Source organism: Triturus cristatus, chromosome 11 (assembly GCF_964204655.1).
Source record: "Triturus cristatus chromosome 11, aTriCri1.1, whole genome shotgun sequence".
Taxonomy (NCBI): domain Eukaryota; kingdom Metazoa; phylum Chordata; class Amphibia; order Caudata; family Salamandridae; genus Triturus; species Triturus cristatus.
This window is the reverse complement of record NC_140594.1, coordinates 50,630,439-50,657,838: the sequence shown is the minus strand read 5'-3', so window position 1 is coordinate 50,657,838 and position 27,400 is coordinate 50,630,439. Positions and strand designations below refer to the sequence as shown.

Here is a 27,400-nt window from a genome sequence, read left to right as displayed (position 1 = left end):
GCACGGCTGTGACATCTCCTGGTTCAGGATTAATATAAATCTTTTTCTGCTTAGCACTGACAGGATCCGGGTGAAAAAGTTACTCTTCCTCGGGAACCGCCTTTTGTGCCGATTTTTTCGGTTCAGAGCGTGGCTGTTTAATTTTATGGTCTTTGGCCTTAGGAGGCGTGGTAGAGTCCTTAGGCTTGTCTTTAGGTTCCGAGGGTCTTGGTTGCAGAGCCGAAGCGGGATCTTTAGGCTTGAAGCATTGGAAGCCGGCTTATCCACGGACCTGGAGATTTTTGGGGCCGATTTGTCTTTGGAGGTGGAAGGTTTCGGAACCGATTTCGGAGCAGAGTGTTCCTTTGGCTTCGGCGCCGAAGGCGCTGGCGGGACAATTATGTGAGGTTTGCTCAGTCCGAGCTACCGGAAGGCTTGTCTTTTTTCTTCGGAGCCGGGCCTGGAGGCGGGGCTTCTGAAGCGTGTTTTCGGTCGCGACTGGGGCCCACAGGCGAAGTCTTGACCAGTGCCTTTGGTTTTGGTGGTGGGGTAGGGGAAGTAGTACTCACTCGTTGACCAGGAGTGATGGGGTCATCTGAGTCGTCTGCCTCTGACACGATTTCGAGAGCTTCGGAATCTTCTTCCGAGACATCCGGGCCTTGGTCGAAGATGTCCTCCGGTTCCAGAGCTGATCTCTGCGCTATGATGTGACGTTGAGCCATTTGATCTCGAATAGTCTTCTTCGATCAAAAGGATGCACAGGCTGGACAGCTGGACTCGTTGTGTTCAGGTGAGAGGCACAGGTTGCAGACCTTGTGATGGTCACTGTGCGGGAATTTTGCTCCACACTGGGGGCATTTTTTGAATGGAATCCTTACCATGAGCTGTAGGCCTTACGGCGTGGATAGGCCCAGCGGCCCGCGTCAACGACCGTAATCGAGCCGATCAAAGGCGCGTCGAAGATGAAGATGTTCAAAGTCAATATGAAGAGTTTGTGGAAGTTTTGCGCGTCGAAAAAGTTTGAAATGGAGATTTCGAGCAGGAGCGCAAAAATTGCATCCGAACCCAATGACGGAAAGGAATATGCTACTTACCAGTATGCATCTGTTCTTGGCATGTAGAGCTGCAGAGCCACACACTTAGGATAGTAGATCGCCATCTGGTGTTTGGCTCGGATGCTTGCAGGTTGTTGTCGTATTCGGAAGAAGTCTTTGGTCACGAGATAGGCGACTCCTTCCTTGGACTACAGTGCGCATGGGTATCCACTCCATCCTCAGATTGTTTTTCGCCATGATGGAGTTTGTAAAAATAAAGAAAGGATTTCCATGTGTAATGTCTAAGTAAGACGATGCTGGAACAGATACAGGTCCCGGGGAGGTGGATGGGCGTGTGTGGCTCAGCAGCTCTACATGCCAAGAACAGATGCATACTGGTAAGTAGCATATTCCGTTCGAGGCATATGAGCTGCAGATCACACACTTAGGATAGACTATATAGCAGTGTCTCCCCTAGCGGTGGTCACCTGTATCAGTTGCAGCAGTTTGGAATAAAAAGTTTTAAGGACAGCCTGACCCACAGAAGCTTGTTGTTTGGCTTGCACGTCAACACAGTAGTGTTTAGTGAAGGTGTGTGTTGTAGACCATGTGGCTGCCTTACAAATATCTTCTAAGGGAATGTTTCGCGCTCTAGGGGGAACTGTTAGAGTGCGTTTAGCCTTGTGGTAGCATATTTGGATACATTTAACTATCCACCTGGCTATTCCGAATTTGGAAATGGGGTTGCCTTTATGTGGTGGAGAGAAAGCAACAAACAATTGTTTGGTTTTGCGGAATGCTTTGGTTCTGTCAATGTAGTAAAGTAGGGCTCTTTTAACGTCTAAGGTATGAAGAGCTCTTTCAGCTACAGAGTTTGGATTTGGGAAGAACACTGGTAGCTCGACTGATTGGTTAAGATGGAACGGAGAAATGACTTTGGGTAGGAATTTAGGATTTGTTCTAAGAACCACTTTGTTACGGTGTAGCTGTAGGAATGGTTCTTGCATGGTTAAAGCCTGGATCTCACTTACCCTTCTAAGGGATGTGATAGCAATAAGGAACGCTACTTTCCATGTAAGGAACTGTAGTTCGCATTTATGCAGAGGTTCAAATGGGGGACCCATGAGCCTTGTGAGAACAATATTTAGGTTCCACACTGGAGAGGGTGGTAATCTGGGAGGAATAATCCTTTTAAGACCTTCCATGAAGGCTTTGATCGCTGGTACTTTAAATAATGACAAGTGTTGTCGATTTTGTAAGTAGGCTGCTAATGCGGCTAGGTGAAGACGTATGGATGAGTACGCTAAATTACATCTTTGCAAGTGTAGTAAGTAGCAAATGATGTTCTGGATGGATGCATCCAGTGGACGTATATCATTGTTAGTGCCGTAAATGGCAAATCTTTTCCATTTTGCAGCGTAGCAGGCTCTAGTAGTAGGTCGTCTGGCCTCTTTTATAATATTCATGCAGTCTGGTGGTAGGTTGAGGTAACCGAACTCTAGGACTTCAGGAGCCAGATCACTAGGTTCAGTTGATGTGGATCTGGGTGTCTGATTTCTCCATGGTTCTGGGTTAATAAGGACGGGGAGAGGCGCAGTTTTTGGTGTGTAACTAGAGAGAGTTCCAGCAGTGTTGTGAACCAGGGTTGACGCGCCCATGTGAGAGCTATTAGTAGCAGCTTGAGAGACTGTTGCCAGAGTTTGCGTACCACGAATGGAATGAGTGGGAGAGGCGGAAAAGCGTACGCAAATCTGCCTGACCAGTTCATCCATATTGCATTGCCCTTCGACTGTGGGTGGGGAAACCTGGCGGCGAAGTTTGGGCATTTTGCGTTTTCGTGTGTGGCGAACAGGTCTATGTCTGGTTGGCCCCAGTTTTGGAAGAATGGGAGTAGGACTTGTGGGTGTAGTTCCCATTCGTGGATCTGTTGAGTTTGTCGACTCAACAGGTCGGCAATCTGATTGTGAACTCCTGGAAGATGTTCTGCTAGCAGGTATATGTTCTGGGGAATGGTCCATCTCCAAATGTTCTGTGCGAGCTGGGACAGCTGGAGAGAATGTGTGCCTCCTTGTTTTTGTATGTAATACACGGCTGTCATGTTGTCCGTCCGGACGAGGACAGTTTTGTTCTGGAGATGTAATTGGAATGATTTTAGTGCTAGGAATACTGCCAGTAGCTCCAGGTAATTGATATGGAGCCCTTTCTGTTGAGTGGTTCATGTGCCCTGAGTGGTGTGTGTTAGGAGATGGGCTTCCCATCCTGTGAGAGATGCGTCGGTTGTCAGCACTATTTGTGGAAGAGGCTCTAAGAACGGACGGCCTTTGGACAGGTTTATGGTGTTCCACCATTTTAGAGAGCGATGTGAGCGGCTGTCCACCAACACCAGTTCTGCCAGTTGTCCGTGAGCCTGATTCCACGGACGTGCTAGACATTCTTGCAAGGGATGCATTTGAAGTCTTGCATAAGGCACAATGAAGATGCATGACGTCATCATGCCTAGGAGTTGCATAACCACTCTTGCTGGAAGAGTGTTGGGTTTGAAATTTTGCGATCAGAGCTTGTATTTTGGCTATCCTGGCTGGGCTGGGATATGCTAGTGCTTTGGAGGTATTTATGGTGGCTCCCAGATATTGATGGATGTGGGAGGGTTGGAGATGAGATTTGGGATAGTTTATTGTGAATCCCAAGTTGTGTAAGATTTGAATAGTTTGGCGAGTGTGTAGGATGCACTTGTTGAATGAATTGGCTTTTATGAGCCAATCGTCTAGATATGGGAAGACATGAATTTGTTGTCTCCTGAGATGCGCTGCTACTACTGCTAGGCATTTGGTGAATACTCTGGGCGCAGTTGTTACCCCGAATGGAAGGACTGTAAACTGATAGTGTTGTCCGTCCACCACAAATCTCAGATACTTCCTGTGAGCAGGATGCATGGGGATGTGAAAATAGGCGTCCTTGAGGTCTAATGTGGCAAGGAAATCGCCTTGTTGTAGTAGTAGTGGGAGTACGTGTTGAAGAGTGATCATATGGAAATGATCTGAGTTTATGTACTGATTTAGGAGTCTGAGGTCCAGTATTGGTCTGAGCGTCTCGTCTTTTTTGGGGATTAGGAAGTACAGCGAGTATACTCCTGTACCCTGATGTTGTAAGGGAACTGGTTCTATTGCGTGTTTTTGCAGCAATGAGAGCACCTCTTGTTTGAGGAGCGTAAGATGGTCTGGTGACATATAGCGTTGCTTGGGTAGAATGTGTGGGGGGGTAGTGGTGAGTTCCAGGCAGTAACCATACTGGATAATTTGTCTTACCCACTTGTCTGTTGCGATGGAGTTCCAGACAGGTAGGAACTGTTTGAGTCTTCCCCCGACTGGAGTGGAATGGTCTGGGGGGGAGTGGAGGAAAGTCACTGTTTTGTGGCGGGAGAGGTACGAGTGTTGGTACTGCCTCGACCTCGTCCCTTGGTGTTGTTTCCTCTATATCCTCCTCTAAAATATCTTCTACTGGGGGAGGTTTGTGTAGAGGGTTTGCATGTGGAGGTGTCTGCTCCAATGTTTTTGGAGGCTCCCCTGTAGAAGGAGCGTCAAAAGGAGCCACGTGGTTGTGGAGACTGCAATGCTCCCATGGATTTAGAAGTCTCTGTGTCTTTTTTCATTTTCTCAAGTGCAGTGTCTACTGCTGGTCCTAACAGTTGTTCTTGATTAAATGGTTGGCTAAGTATAGTAGTTTGTACTTCTGGCTTAAAGCCTGAAATGCGTAGCCATGCATGGCGTCTAAGGGGTACACTCGTGTTTATTGCCCTAGAGGCAGTGTCTGCGGCATCAAGTGCACATTTAATTGAGGCATTTGAGATAAGTTTTCCCTCTTGTACAAGGTCATTTGCCTGGGCCTTGTATTGGTCTGGTAGGTGTTGAATCAGGTCTTCTAACTGATCATTGTGAGCCCTATCGTAGCGTGCTAATATGGCTTGAGTGTTGGCGATATGCCAATGATTAGCGGCTTGTGCTGCTACTCTTTAACACTTATATTTTCACACTTGTGACAGGTTTAGAGCGAATGAGATATCGCACCTGCCTAAGGGTGTTTGACTATTCCCCAGTTCTGTTAAATACGTATCCCATAAACCGACTACGCATATTTCCAGTCTACCCAGTGTTCCTGAAAAACCCCAAGATATGGAAGGGTTTACTGACAACCACGAGACAATACTTTACGGAAAATGAACACTCAGTCGCATCCCCGATGACTTTATGGGAGGCGAATAAGACAGTGCTGAGGGGCCAAGCTATCTCGTTAATCACATCACATCACATAAAAAGCAGCGCTGGAGGGTGCGGTGGGTCAAGCTGAAGAAGACCATGCCTCAGACATCAATGACACTACGGCGCACAAACTGAACTTGGCCAAACAAGAATATCGGGACTATATGTGGGAAGAGGCGAAGAGTAGGCTCACCAGGACACAACATACTATTTATGGCGTTGGGGATAAGGCGGGAAAACCTTTGGCCTGGCTGGATAGACGCAAGAGGGTTGATCGCTGGGTGGCGAAATTGAGGTTAGATAGTGTGGATACCACTACCATGCAAGTCTCATCTGGCCTTCTTATTGCCACAGGAAAGGCAGGAGTCAAAGAGACGGCATTTCTGAGAGAAAAAATATGCTGGACTCTCTCAGAAAAAGCAGGAACTTACTTTAAAAGTCAAAAGACGTCGAAGTAAGTAGGTTTTGACAAAAAAACAGGAGATATTTTCTGACAGAAATCAGAAAACAGAGAGCTGAAGTAACCAGGGTCCTGACAGAAGGAGCCGGAAAGAACAACTGAGCCAATGCTCCCCACAGCGGATACTGGAGACTGCAGAACGATGGGCAGTGCGAATTCTCGTGAGTGGCAAACAGGTCTAACTGAGGAAACCCCCACATCCTGAAGATGTGATGGACCACCTCCAGATAAAGCAGCCACTCGTGATTGGCTGAGAATTGCCGACTGAGACGGTCTACACGTACATTCAGCACTCCGGCCAGATGATTTGCAACCACACAAATCTGATGGTCCTGAGCCCAGGACCAGAGTTGCAGAGCCTCTCTGCAGAGACGATACAATCCTACTCCTCCTACTCCTCCCTGTTTATGTACCACATCACGGTAGCGACGTCATTCAGGACCAAAACCGACTGACCACGAAGGGTGGGAAAAAGGCCTTGAGAGCCAAACGTATCGCCCGCAATTCCAGAAGATTGATGTGAAGCAATCTCTCCTCTGGAGACCAAAGACCCTTGATCTCCAGATCCCCCAGATGAGCACCCTACCTCAGAGTGGAGGCATCTGTTATCACTGTGGTCACCGGAGAAGGATTGAAAAGGCTTTCCTTGAGACAGGTTGCCTGAAACTCTCCACCATAACACATTTACTACAGGGTCTGGAGATTCTAACCATATCCCCCGAGATCCCCGTTGTGTTGAAACCACTGCCTGCAGAGGCACCACTGGAGTGCCGTCATGTGCCAGCGTGCATGGTTGACCAAAAGAATGCAGGAAGCGAACAGACCGAGCAGGCGTAAGAGGACTGGAACAGCCTCTCCATCTTGAAACATTGGGATCATATTCTGGATGTCTAAAATCCTCTGAGAAGGCGGAAAAGCACGACTCACAGTAGTATCCAGTACTGCCCCTATGAACAGGTTGCGCCGAGAGGGCACCAGGGGAGATTTGGGTACATTTATCGAAAAACCCAAGTCGAACAAAAGCGGAGCTGTTATCTGCAGATGATGCAGCACAATCTCTGGCGGCTTTGCTTTGAGCAGCCAGACATCCAGATAGGAGAATACAGGAATCCCTGACCTTCTGACATGAGCTGCCACCACCGCCATCACCTTTGTAATGACCCTAGGTGCAGAAGTAAGGCCGAATGGCAGGACCGCAACCTGGTACTGTTGAGATCCAACCGTAAAACAGAGATACTTCCGATGCAATTCAGAATGAGAATGTGAAAATACGCATCCTGCAAATCGATAGACACCATCCGCCAGAAGAACCTGAGCTACGGTCAACATTTTGAATTTCTCCTGTTAGGGTAAAAATTCAAGATCCAGAGGTCCAGGATCGGCTTCAACAAACCATCCTTTTTGGGGATCAGAAAATATCGGGAGTAGCATCCCTGACCCCTTTCCTGCTCCGGAACCACCTCTATCGCACCCTTCTGTGAAAAGGACAGGACCAGCAACAGATGGTCCTCTGAACAGCAAACATGGCGAGGAGAGTAAGGAGGGGGAAACTCCTGAAAAGGAAGGGCGCACCCATTTTCTACAAGATTTAAAACCCAGAGATCTGATCTAAAAGATTTCCAATCTTGTAGAAAATTGGACACCCGGCCTCCTATGGGTCCAACATGCTGCAACCAGTGGGGGGGTAGGAGTGGAGGAAGACACATGTTGGCGAGCAGCCCCTGTTGCTGCTGCTGTCGACCTCGAAAAAGTGCCACATTCCCAAAGCCCCGAAATCTCCGGAAACAAAAACCCCTAGGCTGGGATTACAAGCCTAAGGAGCTAGATGTAGCTTTGCTATCCTTGAATCACTGTAAAGCTGAATCTGCCTTTGAGCCAAAGAGCCTGGAGCAATCAAAGGGAAGATCCAGCAGAGTGACTTGAATGTCCACTGAAAAACCAGATCCTCTTAACCAGGCATGTCTCCTAGTCACCACCGAGGAGCCCATCCCTCTGGCGACTGAGTCTGCTGTATCTAGACCCTCAAGAGTCTCAAGGCATGGAAATAATAATAATAAGACATTTATAGAGCGCACAGCTACCTCGAACGAGGTGTCCCGGCGCTAACGCGGAGGACATCAGAGAAGAGGGACCTGGCCGCTAATCCCTTTGCATAAAGAGCCAGGTTTTCAGTGACTTTCTGCTAAGAGTTCAACATGCGTAGGTGGAGAGGCAAGTCATTCCACAGTTTGGTGGTTTCCACTGTGAACATATCTATCCCGTGCCTAGCTTTGGAAAAGCAGGGGACACTGAGGTAGCGTCTGTGGTTGGATCTTAAAGACCGCTCCTGATGGTATGGGTGGAGTCTCTTCCTTAGGTAGCTGGGGCCCTTGCCCTGGTTGCCAACTGTTAGGGTCTTGAATTCGATTCTCCTGAAGACTGGTAGCCGATGGAGATGTTTGATATGTGGAGAGATATGGTGGCGCAGCGGAACCTTGCGGACTAGCCTCGCAGCCGCGTTCTGCACTATTTGCAGCCTACTGATCAGACACCTGGGCAGGTCCAAGTAGAGGCAGTTAACATAATCAAGGTGAGAGGTCACAAGGGCATGAACCGGGGTTCTTCGGCTTTCATCCAGGAGAAAATCTAGAAATGTTTTGATGGTTCTCATCTTTCCAAAATAGGCCGCCGAGACTTGGCGGACTAGGGCCTACGGGGTCAGATCTTTGTCCCATCCGACACCAAGGTTCTTAACTGAGTCATTAGGCATCAGTGGGGTGCCGAGTTCTCCAGGCCACCATAGGCCGGCAGAAGGGTTGGTTAAAAAATAGAACCTCCATTTTATCATCATTAAGCTTTAAAATGTTTCCGCTCATCCAGGTCGCTATGTCTTTGAAACAATCTCTGAAAGAATTGAACGCTGCAGCGGACTGATCTCTAAAGGAAAACATCAGCTGTGTGTCATTTGCATAGGATATCACCTTGAACCCACTCTGCGATAAGAGCTGCCAGTGGCCACAAGTAGATGTTAAAAAGTAGTGGGCTCAAGGCGGAGCTTTGAGGGACTCCACATTTGAGCGGTTTTGCAGAGGGGGTATACGGGCAGAGAAAGACTTGCTGGTCGCCGACGTGGAGGTAGGAGAAAAATCCACTCTAATGCCGTCCCCTGGACACCTATCTGCTTCAGTCTGTGTATATATACCTTCCTAACAGGCAAGTAGCGTTAGTAGATTTCAATGCCATATTAGCAGATGAGAACACCTTAGACGATTGTTCCAGCTTTTTAGAATCCTTATCCCCGGGGGTTCAGGTGAAGGAAGTTGTGGACTATTTTTTAGAACATGAAGATTGAACCACCAAGCTGGTGAAGGATGAGAGGTTAAAAAAGCTGTATCTCCAGGTGCAGCCTTGTAATGTCTTGCTACTGCTCTGGAGACTGCTGGGGTAGAAATTGGCTTCTGCCACACCTCCACAATTGGCTCAGTCAGAGCTTCTTTGAATGGGAGCAAAGCCACTCCGGAGAAGTGTTCAATCCAATGGCCTCCTGAAGACCTTCAAAGCGATCCACAGACTCAATAATTCATCCCTCCTCAGCCTGCCTCTGCTGCTCCTGGAAGTCCTCCTCTTCCAGCAGTCTCTGTGCCTCCCTCCTGGACCGCATCTTTGGGATCGGCGACGGTTGCGCCAGGCAGGGCGACATCGGAACCAGTGTCGAAGGAAGTCCCTCAGTAGCTGCCAGAGGTGCCACACGAAGTCAGGAGGCACCGGCCCAGAGCCCAACGGCGCCGGAGTTACCTGCGGGATCGGCGTCGAGAACCTCGGCGTTGGGAGAGGCCATGACGGAGTCATCGGCATGAAGGACACGAATGGTGCCTGGGCATAATGCTGGGGAATGCCCAAATTAAAAGAGCAGTCCCACGGGGCGCAACAAAAGGGTTAGTCGCTTTGGCAAACATGCCAAACATCGCATTAAAAAAATGCGATGGCTCGTACCTGAAACCGGAAAAGGTGGGTATGGATCCAGAGCCACCTGGTCTGGTTCAGTCCGAGGCCTTGAGGCAGATTCTAGCAGTGGCATCGGAGACACCGAAGCCAGAAAAGGTGAAGCTGGAGAAACATGAGACGCCTCCCTGGGAGCGGGCGAATCCCTTGGAGCCGGAGAATGTACCAGAGTCGCCTGCGGAGAAGGAGAGGGGGGCCAGAGGTCATCCTTTCTGTGACGCTGTTAGACCGGAGAAGCCGACCTTGATGACTTCGAAGAACGACACCCTCAACCCATCATGTCGCTTCATGTATTTTTTGGATGACCGAGGTGTGCGGGGTCGGTGACTTCGACTTTTTCCGCTTGCGGCCTCATTTCCTTCTTCGCCTGGGCCATAAATAACTTTCCCTTCCTCTCCTTAAGAGCCTTCGGATTCATTCTTCTACAAGATGAACGTCCCTGGACATCATCATCAGACAACAGATACCAAAGGCAATCTTCGTGGGGGTCCGTCCTGGACATATGAAACCCACATTCCCTACAAGGTTTGAACCATTACTTTTTCTGTGTAGCCATCGCACTGCTACAACAACAGACATTGTAATAATGTTAATCTTACAACGAAATGGAGAGTCCTAGAAAAGCCCTTACTGTTCGACGGTGCGGAAAAAAGGGGACGGACTTCAGCAACTAGACGAGGTCTTCTCATGGCTCCGATGACATCATACGGAGTCGCGAGCGAAGCCATGCTATTGGGACGTCCTCGTTGACGTAGGAGAGCTGTGAAAAAAGTTTCAGTGGAATGCTGACGCAAGGGTGGTTCAATGGTGAGGAATCCATAGGCAGATTTATCCATCAGAAATACCGGGCACCTTTCTGGAATGCACGGATAAAGCAGTCTTACAAGGTTGTTAGAGAAGGAGGATCAATTTTCACTATGCTGCTTGGTATTAAGTAATGGTGAGCAAAAAAACGATTAATTTAGGCCCAGATCTCTGTACTGGGCTGAATGTATGACTTTGTTCTGCATTATGTCCATCAATAGTTTTTTCGTATTACATTTTACGCTTTTGCTTTTTACGCTTTTACTTTATTTATTTTTTAACGCTAAATCCATGTTTTTCCAAGCCAAGTGTACTTATAACTTACTTTGAAGAACGGAGGTTAATAAAGTCAGTAAGTGTCGCCATCTTGAGGATGTTTTTTACTTACTTAGTTGATTGGAAAATAATTTAAAAAATAGTACTCCCCGACACCTTACATGCACTGAGACTTTCAAACGTTTTAGGAAAATTAGATAGCATTCCATTGTGAAGAAAGATGGTACTGTAGGGTGATTTGGGCTCTCCTCCATAGGGCTCGGGGATCCTGTGCATAAGCAGGGCTATGCAGTGTTAACACTGATCAATAAAGACACCCAATATGGAGAAGATATTGTATTTCAAAGTCAATTTTAAGTTTGAAAAATTAAATAAACTCTCCTAAAAATCTATAAATCAATAGAATGATTCAACATTTCCTTCCAAAAAACAAGCAAGCACGAACAATTGAAAGTGAAAGGACTTACACAGAATTGAAGAGGTAGGCTCGTCCCTGGCTTCCCTGAAAAGACTGCAAAGATAGAGTGAATAGAACGTCAAAAGAGTTCCAAATGAGGTTTTCAATTATTAAAAAGGTAAATGGGTGAAAAACTTTGTAGTCTCGATTGGCAGAAATTGCAATTCCAACATATATACTCATATATCTCAGATTTCCTGGCTGTATCTTGGTGTTCATCCCATCATAAGAATATGCATTCAATCCATTGCTCCATGGGCTGTGGTCCATTTATCTGTCATCCCAAACCCACCACCCCAGGTCAAGACTGTGCTTTATAAACACCTAAATAAAATAATGAAAATGCGGTCCATGTTGGCCGATACATGGTTATAAAAAGATGCAAAGAAAACTTTAATCTTCACCACAAGCACCCACCTGAAACATTTAATGAAAAAAATGTGTTTCTGTATATTGCAGAGGCTACTACGATGTCTAGTGCAAACAATCCTATACCACTGAATCCATTCTAGCACTTTAAGATGCCTGCACTGTAGAGAAAAAACAAACCAGTTACTTACCTTCAGTAACGCTCTTTCTGGTGGATTTTCTATCTATCCCTAACCACAGATCCCACAGCTTGTGACAATTCCTCCAGGCGCCAGCCTGGAAACTCAAAAGCAGTACTTCTGCGAGCCATAGGTGGCCTTGTGTGGCTCCAAGCAGATGTTGTTCAGTTCCTAAAGTGATAAGTAGGGCTGTACAGAAGTGCCACCCTGGCAGGGACCTTTACATTAGGACCTTTTCAGGTGGGGAAAAAAAAAAAGTTTCTTCCACAAAATAGAGAGGTGGGAGTGCTGGTTAGATAGGGTAGCTACCAGAAGGAACAGTTTCTTATCTGTAACTCCAGTTCTCTCGTAGGGGAATCTCCACTGAAATCATAAGCACTGAATAGTCCCACCCTAGTGCGGGGATCCCGGAACACTTCTTCACTATATATATATATATATATCTGAAGTGCGGATGTTCGCCTTTCTTCAGGAAGGCATGCAGTCACTTAAAGGAGAACAATATTATGCAGCCTATAGGAGCAGGCTACAATGGCCCACATCTTCATCCTGTACTTAAAGGGGGCCAGGAGAATTATATGTATATTTTTGTAAAACAGCATAAATAGCTTTCATAAAACCTTTCTTGATAGAGATGAAGGGAAACCGGACAGTGTTGCCCCATAGGTGGTTATTAAAGAAGATAAAATATAAACTGTGCCTTCAAGAGCCCAGCGACCACCTGCATCTCATCATGAACAGCAGAAGGCAGTTGGCTCAGTTTTTTTAGGCGAAGGGTGTATAAAGTTATGTAGGTACCATGGATACCTCTGTCCACTCCACCGGGGAGGAGGGAGGGTTGCTTATGACTTCAATGGGGATTACCCTACAAGAGAACTGGAGTTACATGTAAAAAAAAAAAAAAAAAAAAAAAAGAAAAGAAACAGTTCCTTCTGTTGTAGAGGAGCTCCACTGATAGTCACAATCACTCAATGGAGTAGCAAGCCCATCCTTCCAAAGAGCAATGGAGAAAACAAAGGAATAAGTAAGGTAGCCATTTAAGCAAATAGATTTCGGAGGAAGGCAGGTCTTAATTGAGCATCTATTCTAGCATTCAAGTCTAGGTAGTAGTTTTTCCCGCTGGTTCTCCTGCCCAAAGTGGAGGGTAGAACCAGTGGGGACCAGTTGCTGAAAGCAGCAAATGGTCTGCAGCAGCGAGCTCTCGACCCAGGGGTCCAGAAACATGTCTGGTGGTAGCAGCCTAAGCAGCCACTCAGTCAGGTCACTAGTTAGTTGGTCGAATTTCAGGGAGCATCTCTAAGATGCCCTCTGTCGTGCATTTTACATTAAATCCCACACTGGCATCAGTGTGGGTTTAATGTGCTGAGAAGTTTGATACCAAACTTCCCAGTCTTCAGTATAGCCATTATGGTGCTGTGGAGTTCATAATGACAAACTCCCAGCACCATATACTCTTGATGGCAGCACTGCACTTACAGTGCCCAGGAATGGATTTGGGCACTGTAGGGGTAAAGGGCTCATGCACCTGTACACTCACCACTGGCACAGGGCACCCATCTATAGGGGTGACTTGTGTATGCCAGGGGTTTGTGGGCATGGCACACAGGGATGTGTGCCATGTCAACTGTTCACTTTGTTCTGGACCAAGGCACTCCGGCTGCCAAGGCAGTGTGTGAATGTCAAGGTACAGGGCCTCTGAGGGTGGCACAATCAGTGCTGCAGCCCTTAGAGGCCTACTCTGGTCACAGTGCCCTGGGTACCTGTGGTACCATTTACCAGGGGCTGACATGTGGCCAGAGATGCCAATTGGTTTTGTTTTTGGGGAAAGAACACAGGCCCTTGCAACCTGATTGGCAGGGACCCAGGGCACACCAAGAAAAAGTGCATCAGTAGTCTGGCAAAAAGTGGGGGGGGTTACTGCAACAGAAACACACTTTCCTACACGCAGCACCAGCATAGATGAGAATAAACCAGGGCGGAGAGCAGCGCCATCACCAAATTCAGCACCACAACTGATGTGGCAACCTATGCGGTTCAAGAGGTAAGACCGCACCAGGGGCAAACCTGTCGGTAGGATCCAAAATGGAGGACTCTACAGATCCTTAGGCTTCAAAGGCATGCTAGAGTGAGCCCAAAGTGTGCCAAACATAAGCAGTATTGCCTCCCTATTGGTCTGTAGTTGCTGCAACATCCCAAAATGAAAGAGAGGGGTCCTACTCACCAAAGGGACAAGACACCAAAAATAGACACTTCTGTCAAAGACAAGATCCCATTGGACTCTTTTTTTAAGCATACAGATACACAATACTATCATGCATACACATTATCATACATGCACTATTCAGATCACCAACACCCCATAGAAACCAAAAAGATAATATAAAGAATGTACTATATTTTATTATATGTGATCCTCATAGGATTCAAAATGTACAAAGATTTTTTTTTTTAAAAGCAAATTTAAAAACCTATGTATCAATATACTTCAAATAATCACAGGTTAAAAATATATCTTAATAACAATCTGGGAGAATATGACAAATGTAAGAGACATCAGAAACTTGACATATCAAATGAGCACACTAAAATAGCCCTGTTCATCACTTTATCGTGTTTTTTCTTTCCCTAATGGACGTTGGTAGTGCTTGGGTGCTCAATCGACACAAAGCGACGAGTTTCGGTGGTATATTGTGATCCACCACCTTCTTCACGCTTAATATACACAATTCAGTGTCTCCCAACACAATTTGATGGCTAATACGTCAATATACAACGGGAGATCTATCTCTTCCTCTGGTGTGGCTGCTTTTCTCTCCAAACCACAGATTATATAGAAAATAGGGGTATATGCGTCCTCCCTTTTATTGTCTCTTTTTTTAGTTGTTGAGAATAGATGCAGAAATCGAGTGACTAAAAACGGACCAAACGTCACTAGTACCCTTTAATCAAATTCAGCAATGAATGACCACTGGAGCTATGGCGATAAATTTCTTTTTTAATATATGCTCCTTAAGAACTTTGACACCGCTCGTCCAAGCGGTGTGATATCCCTGATCGAAATGCCGGGACATAAAGAGTCTCCTGGCGTGCTCCAATTCCCCAAATATTTTTCGATATCTTGTCTTTGACAGAAGTTGCTGCATCATCACCAACTTACCAGGAAACTTGGGTTGCAACAGCACAAAACTCAGAATCAGCTTCTCAGGAGTTCAGAGTTAGACCAGAAGGCACGCCGATATCCTCCCGATCTCTCTGGAGTTCAACAGTGGCAGGAAGGGGCGGATTCTGCTTTGACTTCGTGTGCTTCTTGTTAGCTTTACCCAAAAACTTTGACCAAGGCAGGACCTGATGCGGGAAAGACTTCGGGAAGGAGACCTTACTTACAATTTTGACCAGTCATGGCACAAAGTCTTTTAATGCTTGGCAACGCAGAATTTTGCCCTGTAGTCCCATATGGCCTACAGGTTCATTTGAGCATAGTCACCGAAGGCTCTGGAATCATGCTAGGACCTCAAGCATCACAGACATAACTCCTGGGATGTGTCCAGACATTTGTGTGCGACGGTCCCTTCAAGGTTTAAATCATGTTTTGGGAGGAGACATGGTCCCTAGCAGACTGGACAGTAAAATATTTGGAGAAAAATACTCAGTCGAGAGGAGTAAACTTCAGTTCTGCGTCTGAAGGTTTGGAAAGAAAAGAACGGACATCAACATGCCTATGTGGCTCTTAAATGTGGCCCCACTTGTCACTTCCGGAGTCGGCATGGAGCAGCACAATGCCATCTACCGGCTTGCAGGAGTACTTCTTTTGACTTTCCAGGTCCAGTCTGGTGAATATTCAAAAGGTGAGGAATCTACAGTTAGAAGTAGATGTCAGAAACTTTACATATGCAATCTGACACCTCTACCATGGATCTACTCAAATTCATACAGCCTGTCCTCCACGCGTGGTCAACTAACCTCTGCAGACTCTAACCCAACCACGCAATGCAATTCCTCCTTCTGCACCCATTTTCTCTACCACACCGTCGCCAATGCTGGACACAAACTTTACTAGCATTTAACCATGCTCTGGACATACTTGACTAAGCTTTACACATGAAGAACTCCACTCAAAGGTGCTGAAAAAGAGCTAGGAAGCATTAGCTCAAGAACACAAAAGACAATGTATCTATTGCACAGTTTACAAAGTGTAAGTTTACTCACACTGGCAAAAAATGCCATTGGTAGCTGGACAGTATTGATGCCTCAAAGCACCTATGCACCCGCGCTCCCGAGCCCAAGGGAGGTGACAGTGACAACGGGGCCCCCAGACTAAGAAGAGCCAAGCCCATGCTTGGGTTTGCCCAGACTGGACTTCGAGTCGCCACTTGCAGCCTCTTTCAGCAGGCTACCTCCAATCACGAGAACTCTCCTGCAATGGAATCTGACCACCAAAAGACACCACTGCACACGAGGCCCACTGCCCAAGGAGAAGTGGACCAAAGGTGTCCCTGCGTGCCTAAGGACCTCAAGGGTCGAGCCCCTTGTGGGTTCCCTGGACTGGTGCCCCAGTCTCTGCCTGCAGCCTCTTTCTGACCGGAACGTTCTTCCACTGAACTGAATGGGATACCGGACACTGACACACCTCGCACCCTGATGCCCCAGAGCCTCCTGAGGGGACCTGCTGGTGTGGTATATGACCATGCCCCATAATCACCTTAAGTCCTGAAAACCAGTCCTATAAGTCGCTAACAAGTGCCTGAATGTAATGCATGTTTTTTTTCTCCATAGGATAACAATGCTAGTCCAAAAATGCACTAATTGTCCATTTCTGAAAACTGTAAAAATTCATAACTCGAAAAGTACTTGCCCGATTCCAAAGATCTTGGTATCTACATTCATATAAAAGTATGTGTGCTTTTTATAAATTGAAGTTGGAGTTCTTTGAGCGTGCCTCGCTTATGGCCTTTGTGTGCAATAAATGCTTAGCACTACCCTCTGATATGCCTATCTGTTGAAGTCCTAGGATTTGGAATTTCTTTTTTTTTTTTATGTAATGTTTTGATTCAAATGAAATGTAGGGGGTACTTTCGAAATTAACATAGGATTAGTCGTTAATGTCACCTTGTTTTTTTGAACTGATCAAAAATGGGTCCTTTGCAAGAAAGCCTGAAATTCGTTAACATTGCTCACAGAAGAAATTGGCAGAGGAAAGGAAAAAGTTACTTAACTTGTAAGCAACTGTTCGTGGTGTATAGTGCTGTAGTATCATATGCTCTGCAGACTTCTGCCATCTAGTGTTGGGTCTGGATGTGTGCAGGTTTTTTTTTTTAAAAGAAAGGCTTGAGTTACGAGGTAGATTGACTCCTTCTCGGTGATACTGCGCATGGGCGTCAACTTCATTGTTAGATTGTTTTCCTGCAGGAGGGTGAAAATGGAGTGTAGAGTAAGTGTAAGTTACGAGATGTGCACATGAGAAAATGATGAATAAACTGTAACAGCCATAGGTGTCCGGGGAGGAGGGTAGGCGCATGTGAATCTACAGCACTACATGCAATGAACAGATGCTTACAGTGCAAGTAACATATTGCCTTCGAGGAATGTGTGGCTGTAGATACACATGCTCTGTATAGACTGTAAAGCAGTCCCTCTCAGAAGCGATGGCTAACCTGTTTAGAGTGCTGCCGATCTTGAAAAAGAGTAAGTGGCACTGCCTGATCTAAATTGGCTTGTTGGCATGCATGCTAAGACATCCAAACAATGTTTGGTGAAAGTGTGTGGTGTGGACCATGTAGCTGCTTTACATATGTCAGATATGGGAATGTTTCCTAGAAAAGCAATGGATGCTCCCTTTTTAGGCCTCACTGAGCCAGCGCATGCGCTGCGAGACATTTAGTGTGTGGGTTTTCAAAGTGCTGCCACCGGCTTCTGTCTTTCCTCCGTCACGCAACTCCCGCTTCTCCCCCTCCCCCACCACAGATCGCTTCGCTCGCTGCGCTTGTTCGCGATCACTTTCAGTTTCGTGGGCCGCGCGGCCGTGTCACTTTCACGGTCGCGCGGCCTTTGCTTGTTTGTCAGGACTCTTGCTGAGCTCGCTGTTAGGCGCCACACACAAGTCGCACCTGTCGTGCCACATGCTGCTCTCACCACTGTTCAACCTTACGGTTTCAGGCCTCTCGGTAGAGTCAATATTGTCAGACCTCGGACTACAGTCCCTGCGGTCAGTCACCATACTGAGGTCTCTGTGGTCAGTCCACCAGCTACACCCACTACGATCATCCGCCATTGTGCATTCACAGGTACACTCGCTGCTGGAAGGCTCTTGGAAGCCATCACTGTTGTCAGCCCTCAAGCTCCACCTTCTCTGGCCATGTCTTCGGATGGAAGCTTTGATATGGCGTCTCTTGGCGAGACACGTCCTTGTGCGAGATCTCCTAGAGAGAGCCCTCTCAAGACTACTCCTTCTCTGGCAGGCAGTGCCTTTCAGACGGATGGAACTGTGCTTCCGTTTACAAGTCATGACCTTTTAAACACTTTAAGTTTAAAATCCCCTCTTAAGACGAATCCCCTCTTAAGACGAATCCTTCAACAACCTTTTAAACGCTCTCTCTACCTGACAGGGTGGCCATTGTTTCTCCAGCCCCCCCGCGCCCTTTACCTACAGGGGTGCCACAATCTTCACAGCAGACAGCTCGAAGACCGCACAAAACGACAGTTGCTCTTTCCGACAGTCATTATCCTCGAATGCCTGAGGTCGGATTGGTCAGACCTTGGTGTTTACGTTCTCTTCATCCAATCAGGCTGTTTGGAACTTGAAGGCGGCAGCATTCATTGTACCCGACAATCTCCTTGAGTGGCAGATCACGTTGTTTTGGGCGACTGAACCTGAACTGAACCTGCAAAGGCACCCTTCAAAAGTGTGAGGTGTCTAGGTGCTAGAAAGAAAACAAGCATTGGCATGGCCAATAGGTTTCGCTTTTGGGACCTTATAAGTATTTAGTTATGCAGCACAATATCCTTGGTGCAACAACATCAACTGTTGCATGGCTAAACACATATAAAGGTCCCAAAAGCGAGACCTATTGGCTATGCCAATGCTTGTTACTAATATTGTGTGCTCTAGGAGAAGCAGGGAAAGCTCTGTTGGCATTAGCATAACAAGTTTGAATTAATTTTACTGCCCAGCTGGCTATTCCTGATTTGGATATAGGGTTTCCTTTACAAGGAGGAGAAAAAGCCACAAAAAGTTATTTAGTTTTTCCTGAAGATTTTAGTTCTATCAATATAGAACATAAGGACTAGTTTAACATCTAGTGTAAGAGCAACGGAATCTGGCTGCAGGGGAAAAAACTGGTAACTCAATCAATTAATTGGTGGAGGTGAAATTGCAAAAAACACTTGAGGAAAAAATGTAGGGTTAGTGACTAGAACCACTCTATCCCTACGTAGCTGGAAGAAAGGTTCTTCTTATGTTAAAGACTGGAGCTCACTAACACGTCAAAGTGAAGTAATGGCGACTAAAAAGGACACCTTTCAAGAAAGGAATTGAAGGGGACACAAATGTAGAGGTTCAAATGAAGGGCCCATGAGTCTTGCAAGAACAACATTAAGGTTCCATAAAGGTGCGGTTGGAACTCGTGGTGGAATAACTCTTTTAAGCCCCTCCATGAAGGCTTTAATCACTGGGACCTTGAACAAAGAAAGGTGTCGCCTGTTTTGTAGATAGGCAGCCACTGCAGCGAGATGTAATCTTATGGATGTGAACGCTAACCCAGCCTTTTGTAAATGAAGCAGGTGGCAGACTAGGTCTTGTTCAGTGGCAGTGAAAGGGTTGATTTTTCTTGAGTGACAGTAGCCGACCAAATATTTCCACTTTGCCACATAGCAAGCTCTAGTGGCAGTTCAATGGGCTTCTTTAAAAATGTCCATACAATCTGGTGGCAAATTAAGGTAACCAAACTATGACCTCAGGAGCCAAATTGCTAGGTTGACTGTCTTGGGATCTGTGTGCCTGATTTCTCCATGGTTCCGAGTGAGAAGGTCTGCCCTGTTGGGGAGTCTGTTGTGGGGAACTAGGGAGGTCCAGTAGTGTTGAGAACCAGGGTTGGCTAGCCTATGTGGGGACTACTAGGATCATTGAGAGACATATGCCTGAGCTACCAAACCAGAAATAGAAGGAGCGGGAGAGGAGGAAAAGCATAGGCAAATATCCATAACCAATTCGTCCATAGTGTGTTGCCCTTGGATATTGGGTGTGGGAACCTGAATGCAAAGTCTGGACATTTTGCGTTTTCTGCGGTTGTGAAAAGGAAGGTCTATCTGTGAAAGTATGGAAGTAGGACCTGTGGATGGAGTTTTAAGTTTTGGACTTGTTGCTGCATCCTGCTTAGCAGGTCTGCTAAGTCGCTGTCCGTACCAGGGAGATACTCAGGTGAATGTTTTGACACAAAGTCCATTTCCATAAGGTCTGTGATAGTCGTGAAAGTGGCAGAGACTGTGTCCCCCCTGCTATTGTAGATCATGCATAGCTCTCATATGGTCTGCCTGGACTCTGTCAACCTTGGGAATCAGGTGGGGAAGGAAAGCTTTCAAGGCTAGGTGAACAACTTTAAGCTCAAGGAAGTTGACATGGTAAACCCATATACCCCGTATCGCGAGATCATTCAGATGAGCACGCCATCCCGTGAGTGAGGCATCCCTTGTGAGACTTATGTGGGGAACAGGGTCCAGCAGAGGCCACCCCTTCAACATGTTGGGAATCCTACCATTGCAGAGTATTATGTTTGGCGGTCTACCAACACTTGATCTTTTAAGTGACCCTGTGACAGACCATTGATGAGCAAGACATTAGTGCAATGGACGCATGTGTAGGCGGGCATGGGATACTATAGCAATACAGGAGGACATCATCCCAGAAGACGCATGACTGTCTTCACCATTACCTGCTGATTTGGTTGAAATTGAAGTAATAGTGCCTGAAAATTGTGAATTCCTGCAGAATTGGGCTATTCTAGACAGATTTGTGTGTTCAGAATCTCTCCTAGATATGGTTGTATCTGTAGAGGTTGTAAATAGGATTTAGGACTATGGATTGTGAATCCCAGGCTGTGAAGAAGGTCCATAATAACCAGAGTAAATTGTTGACAGTTGTTGATGGGTTGGGGCTTTGATAAGCCAAACATCCAGGTAGAAAAACACATGTATTTTTTGCCTGTGGAGATGGGCTGCTACTACTGCCAGACACTTGGTGAAAACCAGTGGTACAGTTGTGACCCCAAAGGAAGAACCTGTAACTGGTAGTGCCTTCTGTCTACCATAAACCTGAGGTATTTGGGGTGGGTGGGGTGTACTGGTAGGTGAAACTATGAGTATTTTAGATCTAATGTAGTTATAAGGTCTCCCTGTTGAAGTATTGGAATCACGTCTTGCAGAGTAACCATATGAAAATGCTCTGACAGAATGTATTCGTTCAGTGGTTTTAGATCTAGGATTGACCTTGGAGAACCTTTCTTTTTTGGTATGAGGAAGTATAGAATTTATTCTCCTCATCCCTGATGTTGAAGGTTAAAGGTTCCACTGCTCCTTTGAGAATGAGAGTCTGGTCTTCCTGTTTGAGTAATGTTTGATGCGCGATTGAGAGCGGATGTGAGCGAGGTGGAATGCTGGAAGGTGTGGTAATGAGCTCCAGATGATAACCGTGTTGGATATTAAGCAAAACACCCACTGGTCTGTTCTCGGTTGCCATGTGGGGAGAAAATTGTGTGTGTGTCTCCGGACAGGAGTGATGTGATTGGTGGGAGTGGATGGGAGGGGGTGAAGCAAGTCATTTTTTACTGGTAGTGGTGGCACCACGTGGGGAAGCACTTTTGCCTCTACCTTTGGAGTAGTTTCCTCTATAGTGGCCCCTATAGAATGATTTTGTTGCGGCATCCAGGCTCTGCCTATGCCATGAGGTGGAGGCTTCCACAGTAGTTTTCTTTGAGCCTCCTGATAGGGGCTTTTTTCGCGATTCCAACTAGGTGTGATGTATGAGTCTGTAGAGCTCACATGGACCTCACTGTTTGTGTCTTATTTTTAATCTTTTCTAGAGCCTCAGAGACCTTGGGGCTGAACAGAAGTTCTTTATCAAATGGGACATTGAGAATATTCTGATGGACATCAGACTTGAAGCCTGACATTCTCAGCCAACAGTGTCTTAGACACTAGTGTTAATGCTCCTTGCTGCAGAGTCAAGTGCACATTATAATTGATGTGCTGGAAATCAGTTTGCCCTTTGTAACTAGTTCTTGTACCCTCTTCCAGTGCTCATCTGGGATAGGTCGGAGGAGCGCCTCCATCTCATCTCATCGAGCACTGTCCTATCTTGCTAGGAGATCAACAGATTTGGCCATGCGCCACTAGTTTGCAGACGGCGCTACAACCCTTTTCCCCGCTGCATCAATTATTTTACTTTCTTTATCAGGTGGTGGGGCATCGCCAGACACATGGGAGTTGCCCCTTTTTCTAGCACTGGTGACTAATAAGGAATCCGCCGACACTTTCCCTCTGATTTAAACAGGGTCTGAGGGAGAGGTATTCCACTTTTTGTTAGCCCTAGTAGTAAAAATACAGACCCTAACTGGGTCCTTGAATAAGTTTGCCGTATTGCAAAGCATTCCCGTGATCATAGGTAGGTATGTGCTTGTGGTGTTTCGAGGATAGCGTTTCGAATATGAAATCCTCTTCTAGGAGGTTCCCTATTAAGTTGCACCCCATGAAATGTGGCCGCCCTGGCTATGAGATCTTGATATGTGGTGGAGTCATCAGGAGGTGATGGGCGTCTGGGGTACAAGTACGGGTCTGTGTCCCCTAAAGGGTCAATATCATAAGAGTCCCAGGGGTCAGAGACTGGTGGTACATGAAAAGAATCATCCCCAATTTCAGGGCACCCGGTACCATCACAATAGGATCCCTGGAGGGAGGCATTTAAGAGACCTATGTCAGACCGCGGCGAAGAAGGCATGTCTGGTAGTGGAAGTGGAGTTGGCAGCAGAGGTGGTGGAGACAAAGGACTGGGTCCTGGTCTATCTTTTTGCATTTCACTGGAATGGGAACTTCCTAAGCTTCTTGGAAAGACAACTGTCTTTTAGAAAGTTTTAGGTTGGATTCGGCTCTGCTGCTGCTTAGGGTCCAGCTTTTCTTGTAAATTGCATAGAATGGGCTCCACTGTGGCCTTGATGTTCTTTTTCGGTGTCGACTGATAGTTTCGGCTCCAAGCCGACTTTATGTTTCGGTGCCAAAGAACTGCTTGGCGCCCAAGTTGTAAATGTGGAAGTGCAGCTCCGCATAGAGGGTGTTGAGACCATAGAGGTCATCGGCACCGAGGTTTTTGGCTTCGGATGGTGTTTCGGTGGTGAGCAGGAGGACAGGACATATGAATTGAATTCTCAGTGCAGACCATGGCCTAGAGGCACTGGTGGTCATCCGAAGGCCTCTAGATCTGGAGGCGTTAGTGTTTTTTGATGTGGCGATTCGAGATTATGGGGCAGAGGGTAGAATACTCACTGTGCGAGATTCCATCCAGCGCTACACTGGTGATCTCAAACTCCAGATCGTATTCCAAGCTGGCATCAACTGCGACAGCCTCCTCTTCAGCCACTGAAGCCTGTGGAAGGTATCCCTCCCCGATGTCTTGATGTCCAAAGAGATTGGGCTGTCGTTTGTGGCCTTTTGCTGCATTTTGAGCCAGCGCACTCGAAGATCACAGAGTTTTCTTTGCGCAGAATGCTTGACGGGCCTCACAGTACTTTTTTCTTTGACCCGGAGAGAGGCACAGGTTACAGACCTAATGGGAGTCGGTCTGTGGGTGCTTTACATGACAACGCGGATAGAATTGAAATGGCATCCGTTCCATCACCAAAGGGTATGGTCTGGAAACGAAACTGGAAATGGAGTTCAAAAGCAGCAACGGGCGAGGCCCTCTGGGAGCCACGAAGGAGGCGCATCGACTCGAAGGCTAGTTCTACCTCAACACGCAGAGAGGAGAAACTCGATCAATAACAATACCACGGTAGACAGAAATAGAACCATAAGACAGAACAGGCGACGGTCTCGACTCGGAAAATAGGCACACACGTCTGAATCAGACGGCAGAGAGAAAACACTCAACAATAGAGTCGATGCACATAAGCAGTATATCAGAGAAGGAGGACTCTACCTCCTGGCTGGAAGAACAAGTTACTTACCTTCGGTAACGCTTTTTCTGGTGGATACAGTATCTGCCTGTGGATTCCTCACCTTGTGAATATCCCCTGCGCCAGCATTCCACGGAACTTTTCTTTCCCAGCACTCCACGTCGACGTGGGCGACGTCATAATGCATCGGCTCCGCTCGCGACTCCGTACAACGTCACCGCAGCCATAAGAAGCCCACGTCGGCGTGATGACGTCAATTCCACCCATTTTTTCCGAGCCTTCGAGGCGAACAGGCGAACCAACGACAACTCCAAGTATACAGTATACCAACACATATACACAGCATACAAAGAAAAGGAATGCTAAATAAACAAGCATTTCCTACAAATGTACAAGAAAGTATAAAAACATTCCAACAAGACCTCTTTCATGGTATACAAAGGTGGACAACGGGGAGGCGGATGGGTCAGTGAGGAATCCACAGGCAGATACTGTATCCACCAGAAAAAGCGTTACCGAAGGTAAGTAACTTGTTCTTCTGATGGATACATCTGCCAGTGGATTCCTCACCTTGTGAATAGATTCCCACAGCAGTCCCCACTCCCGGAGGAGGGTGTCCACCTTCCTATACCAGAAAGTCTTGCAAGACAGAGCGCGCGAAGTGGCCCTCCCTCCTCATCTCTGAGTCCAAGCAATAATGCTTTGCGAAAGTATGGAGGGAGGCCCAAGTCGCGGCCTTACAAATATCTGCCACAGGAACACTCCGGGCCAAAGCAGATGTAGACGACTTAGCTCTAGTTGAATGAGCTCTAATGCCCTCAGGAGGAGTCTTACCAGCCAGGGCGTAGCAGATCTTGATGGCAAGGATGATCCATCTCGATAGCGTGCGCTTGTGCACCGCTCTACCCTTCGAATGACCAACGTAGCCAATGAAGAGTTGATCATCAAGACGAAAGTCTTTAGTCCTGTCCAGATAGAAACTCACAGTCCTCTTCGGGTCCAGGCGATGGAGTCTTTCCTCCTCTTTGGAAGGATGTGGAGCAGGATAAAAAACAGAAGAGTAAAAGACTGCCCCAAATGAAACGGAGCAACAACTTTTGGCAGGAAACCAGCCCTGGTCCTAAGAACCATCCTTTCAGCATGTAATGTAAGAAAAGGGGGTTTGGAACTAAGAGCTTGGAGCTCACTCACCCTCCTTGCCGAGGTTATGGCTACAAGAAAGACCACCTTAAAGGACAACAGCCTCAAAGGACAGCTATTTAGAGGCTCAAATGGGGACCCCATCAGAAAGGTTAAAACAAGATTAAGGTCCCACTGTGGCATTACAAAAGGAGTGGGAGGAAACATGTTTGTAAGGCCCTTGATAAACCTCAGTACAACCGGAGATTTAAATAATGACGGTTGATCAGGTAGACCTAGAAAAGCCGATAAGTCCGAAAGATAGCCCTTGACCGTGGCCACAGCACAGCCCTGCTGAGCCAAGGAAAGGGCAAACTGGAGCACCTCAGAAAGATATGCTTTTAAAGGGTCAATGGATCTCTCTCCACACCATTTAACAAACTTGGACCGCCTGTAGGAGTAAATGGACTTGGTGGAGTGTCGCCTGGCCGATAAAATAACATCCACCACATCAGGCGGGAGAGAGAATGAACTCAGGTTGCCCCGTTCACTCTCCAGGCATGAAGGTGTAAGCTCTGGAGGTGGGGGTGTAGAACCTGCCCCTCCGACTGCGAGAGGAGGTCTGCCCTCAGAGGGAGACGGAGCGGAGGGCACGAGGAGAGGTGGAGAAGATCTGTATACCACACCCTTCTTGGCCAATCCGGGGCGACCAATATAACTTGGGCCCGGTCTTGGCGAATCTTCCTAAGAACCAGAGGAATCAAGGGTATGGGAGGAAACGCGTAAAGGAGTCGTGAGCCCCAACTCAACTGAAACGCGTCCCCCAACGCCCCCTGCATCGGATACTGGAAACTGCAAAATGACGGGTAGTGCGCGTTCTCGCAGGTGGCGAACAGGTCCACCCAAGGGGTTCCCCACGTCCGAAAGACGTGACGAACCACCTCCGGATGGAGCCTCCACTCGTGGTCGGCGGAGAACTGCCGACTGAGACTGTCCGCACGCACGTTCAGCAACCCGGCCAGATGATTTGCCACCATACAAATCTGATGGTCCTGAGACCCGGACCAGAGACGCAGAGCCTCTCTGCAGAGACAACGCGACCCCACTCCTCCCTGCTTGTTGACATACCACATCGCGGTAGTGTTGTCCGTCAGGACTTGAACAGACTGACCGCGAAGGGAAGGGAGGAAGGCCTTGAGTGCCAAACGAATCGCCCGCAATTCCAGAAGGTTGATGTGAAGCAACCTCTCCTCTGGAGACCAAAGACCCTTGATCTCCAGATCCCCCAGATGAGCACCCCACCCTAGGGTGGATGCAGCCGTTATCACTGTGGCCACCGATGGAGGAAGATGGAAGGGCTTTCTTTGGGACAGATTGCCCTCCACGCTCCACCAAGATAGATCCGCTGCAGCTTCTCCGGAGATCCTGATCGACTCCCTGAGATCTCCATTGTGCCGATACCACTGCCTGCGGAGGCACCACTGGAGCGCCCTCATGTGCCAGCGTGCATGGTTGACCAACAGAATGCAGGAGGCGAACAGACCGAGCAGGCGAAGGACCTTCAGAACTGGAACAACCGCTCCATTGTGGAATAAAGGGACCATTTCCTGAATGTCGACAATCCTTTGAGGAGGAGGGAATGCCCGACACACAGTAGTGTCCAGTGCCGCCCCTATGAACAGGCTGCGTTGAGAGGGCACCAGGTGAGATTTGGGCACATTGATCGAGAAACCCAAGTCGAATAACAGCGGAGATGTTACCTGCAGATGACGCTGCACCATCTCTGGGGACTCTGCCTTCAGAAGCCAGTCGTTCAGGTAGGGGAAAACCGGAATCCCCGACCTCCTGAGAGGAGCAGCCACCACTGCCATCACCTTTGTGAAGACTCGAGGTGCGGTAGTAAGACCAAAACGGGAGGACCGCAAACTGGTAGTGTTGCGACCCAACCGTAAAACGGAGATACTTCGTGTGCGACTCCAGGATTGGGACATGAAAGTATGCATCCTGCAAGTCGAGTGACACCATCCAGTCTCCTTGCTGCAACGCTTGAAGAACCTGCACAAGGGTCAGCATCTTGAATTTCTCCTGTTTCAGGTAAAAGTTCAAGATTCTGAGGTCCAGAATCGGACGCAATCTGCCGTCCTTTTTGGGAATCAGGAAATACCGGGAGTAGCACCCCTGGCCCCTTTCCTGCTCCGGAACCACCTCTATTGCACCCTTCTGAAGCAAGGCTAGAACCTCTTTCTGCAGGAGAAGCAGATGGTCCTCCGAGCAATAACCTTGGCAAGGAGGGTAAGGGGGAGGAAACTCCCGAAAGGGAAGGGCGTACCC

General features: G+C 47.4%; 1 protein-coding gene across 1 annotated transcript in view; it reads right to left on the bottom strand.

Annotated features, from left to right (window-relative positions):
• The window catches only part of YPEL1 (yippee like 1), a 332,894-nt gene that overhangs the window by 193,719 nt on the left and 111,775 nt on the right, over positions 1-27,400 (bottom strand). The window contains exon 3 of the mRNA XM_085635827.1: positions 11,258-11,301. Within this exon, the coding sequence (XP_085491953.1) occupies positions 11,258-11,301 (44 nt within the window). The remainder of the gene's footprint in view (positions 1-11,257; positions 11,302-27,400) is intronic.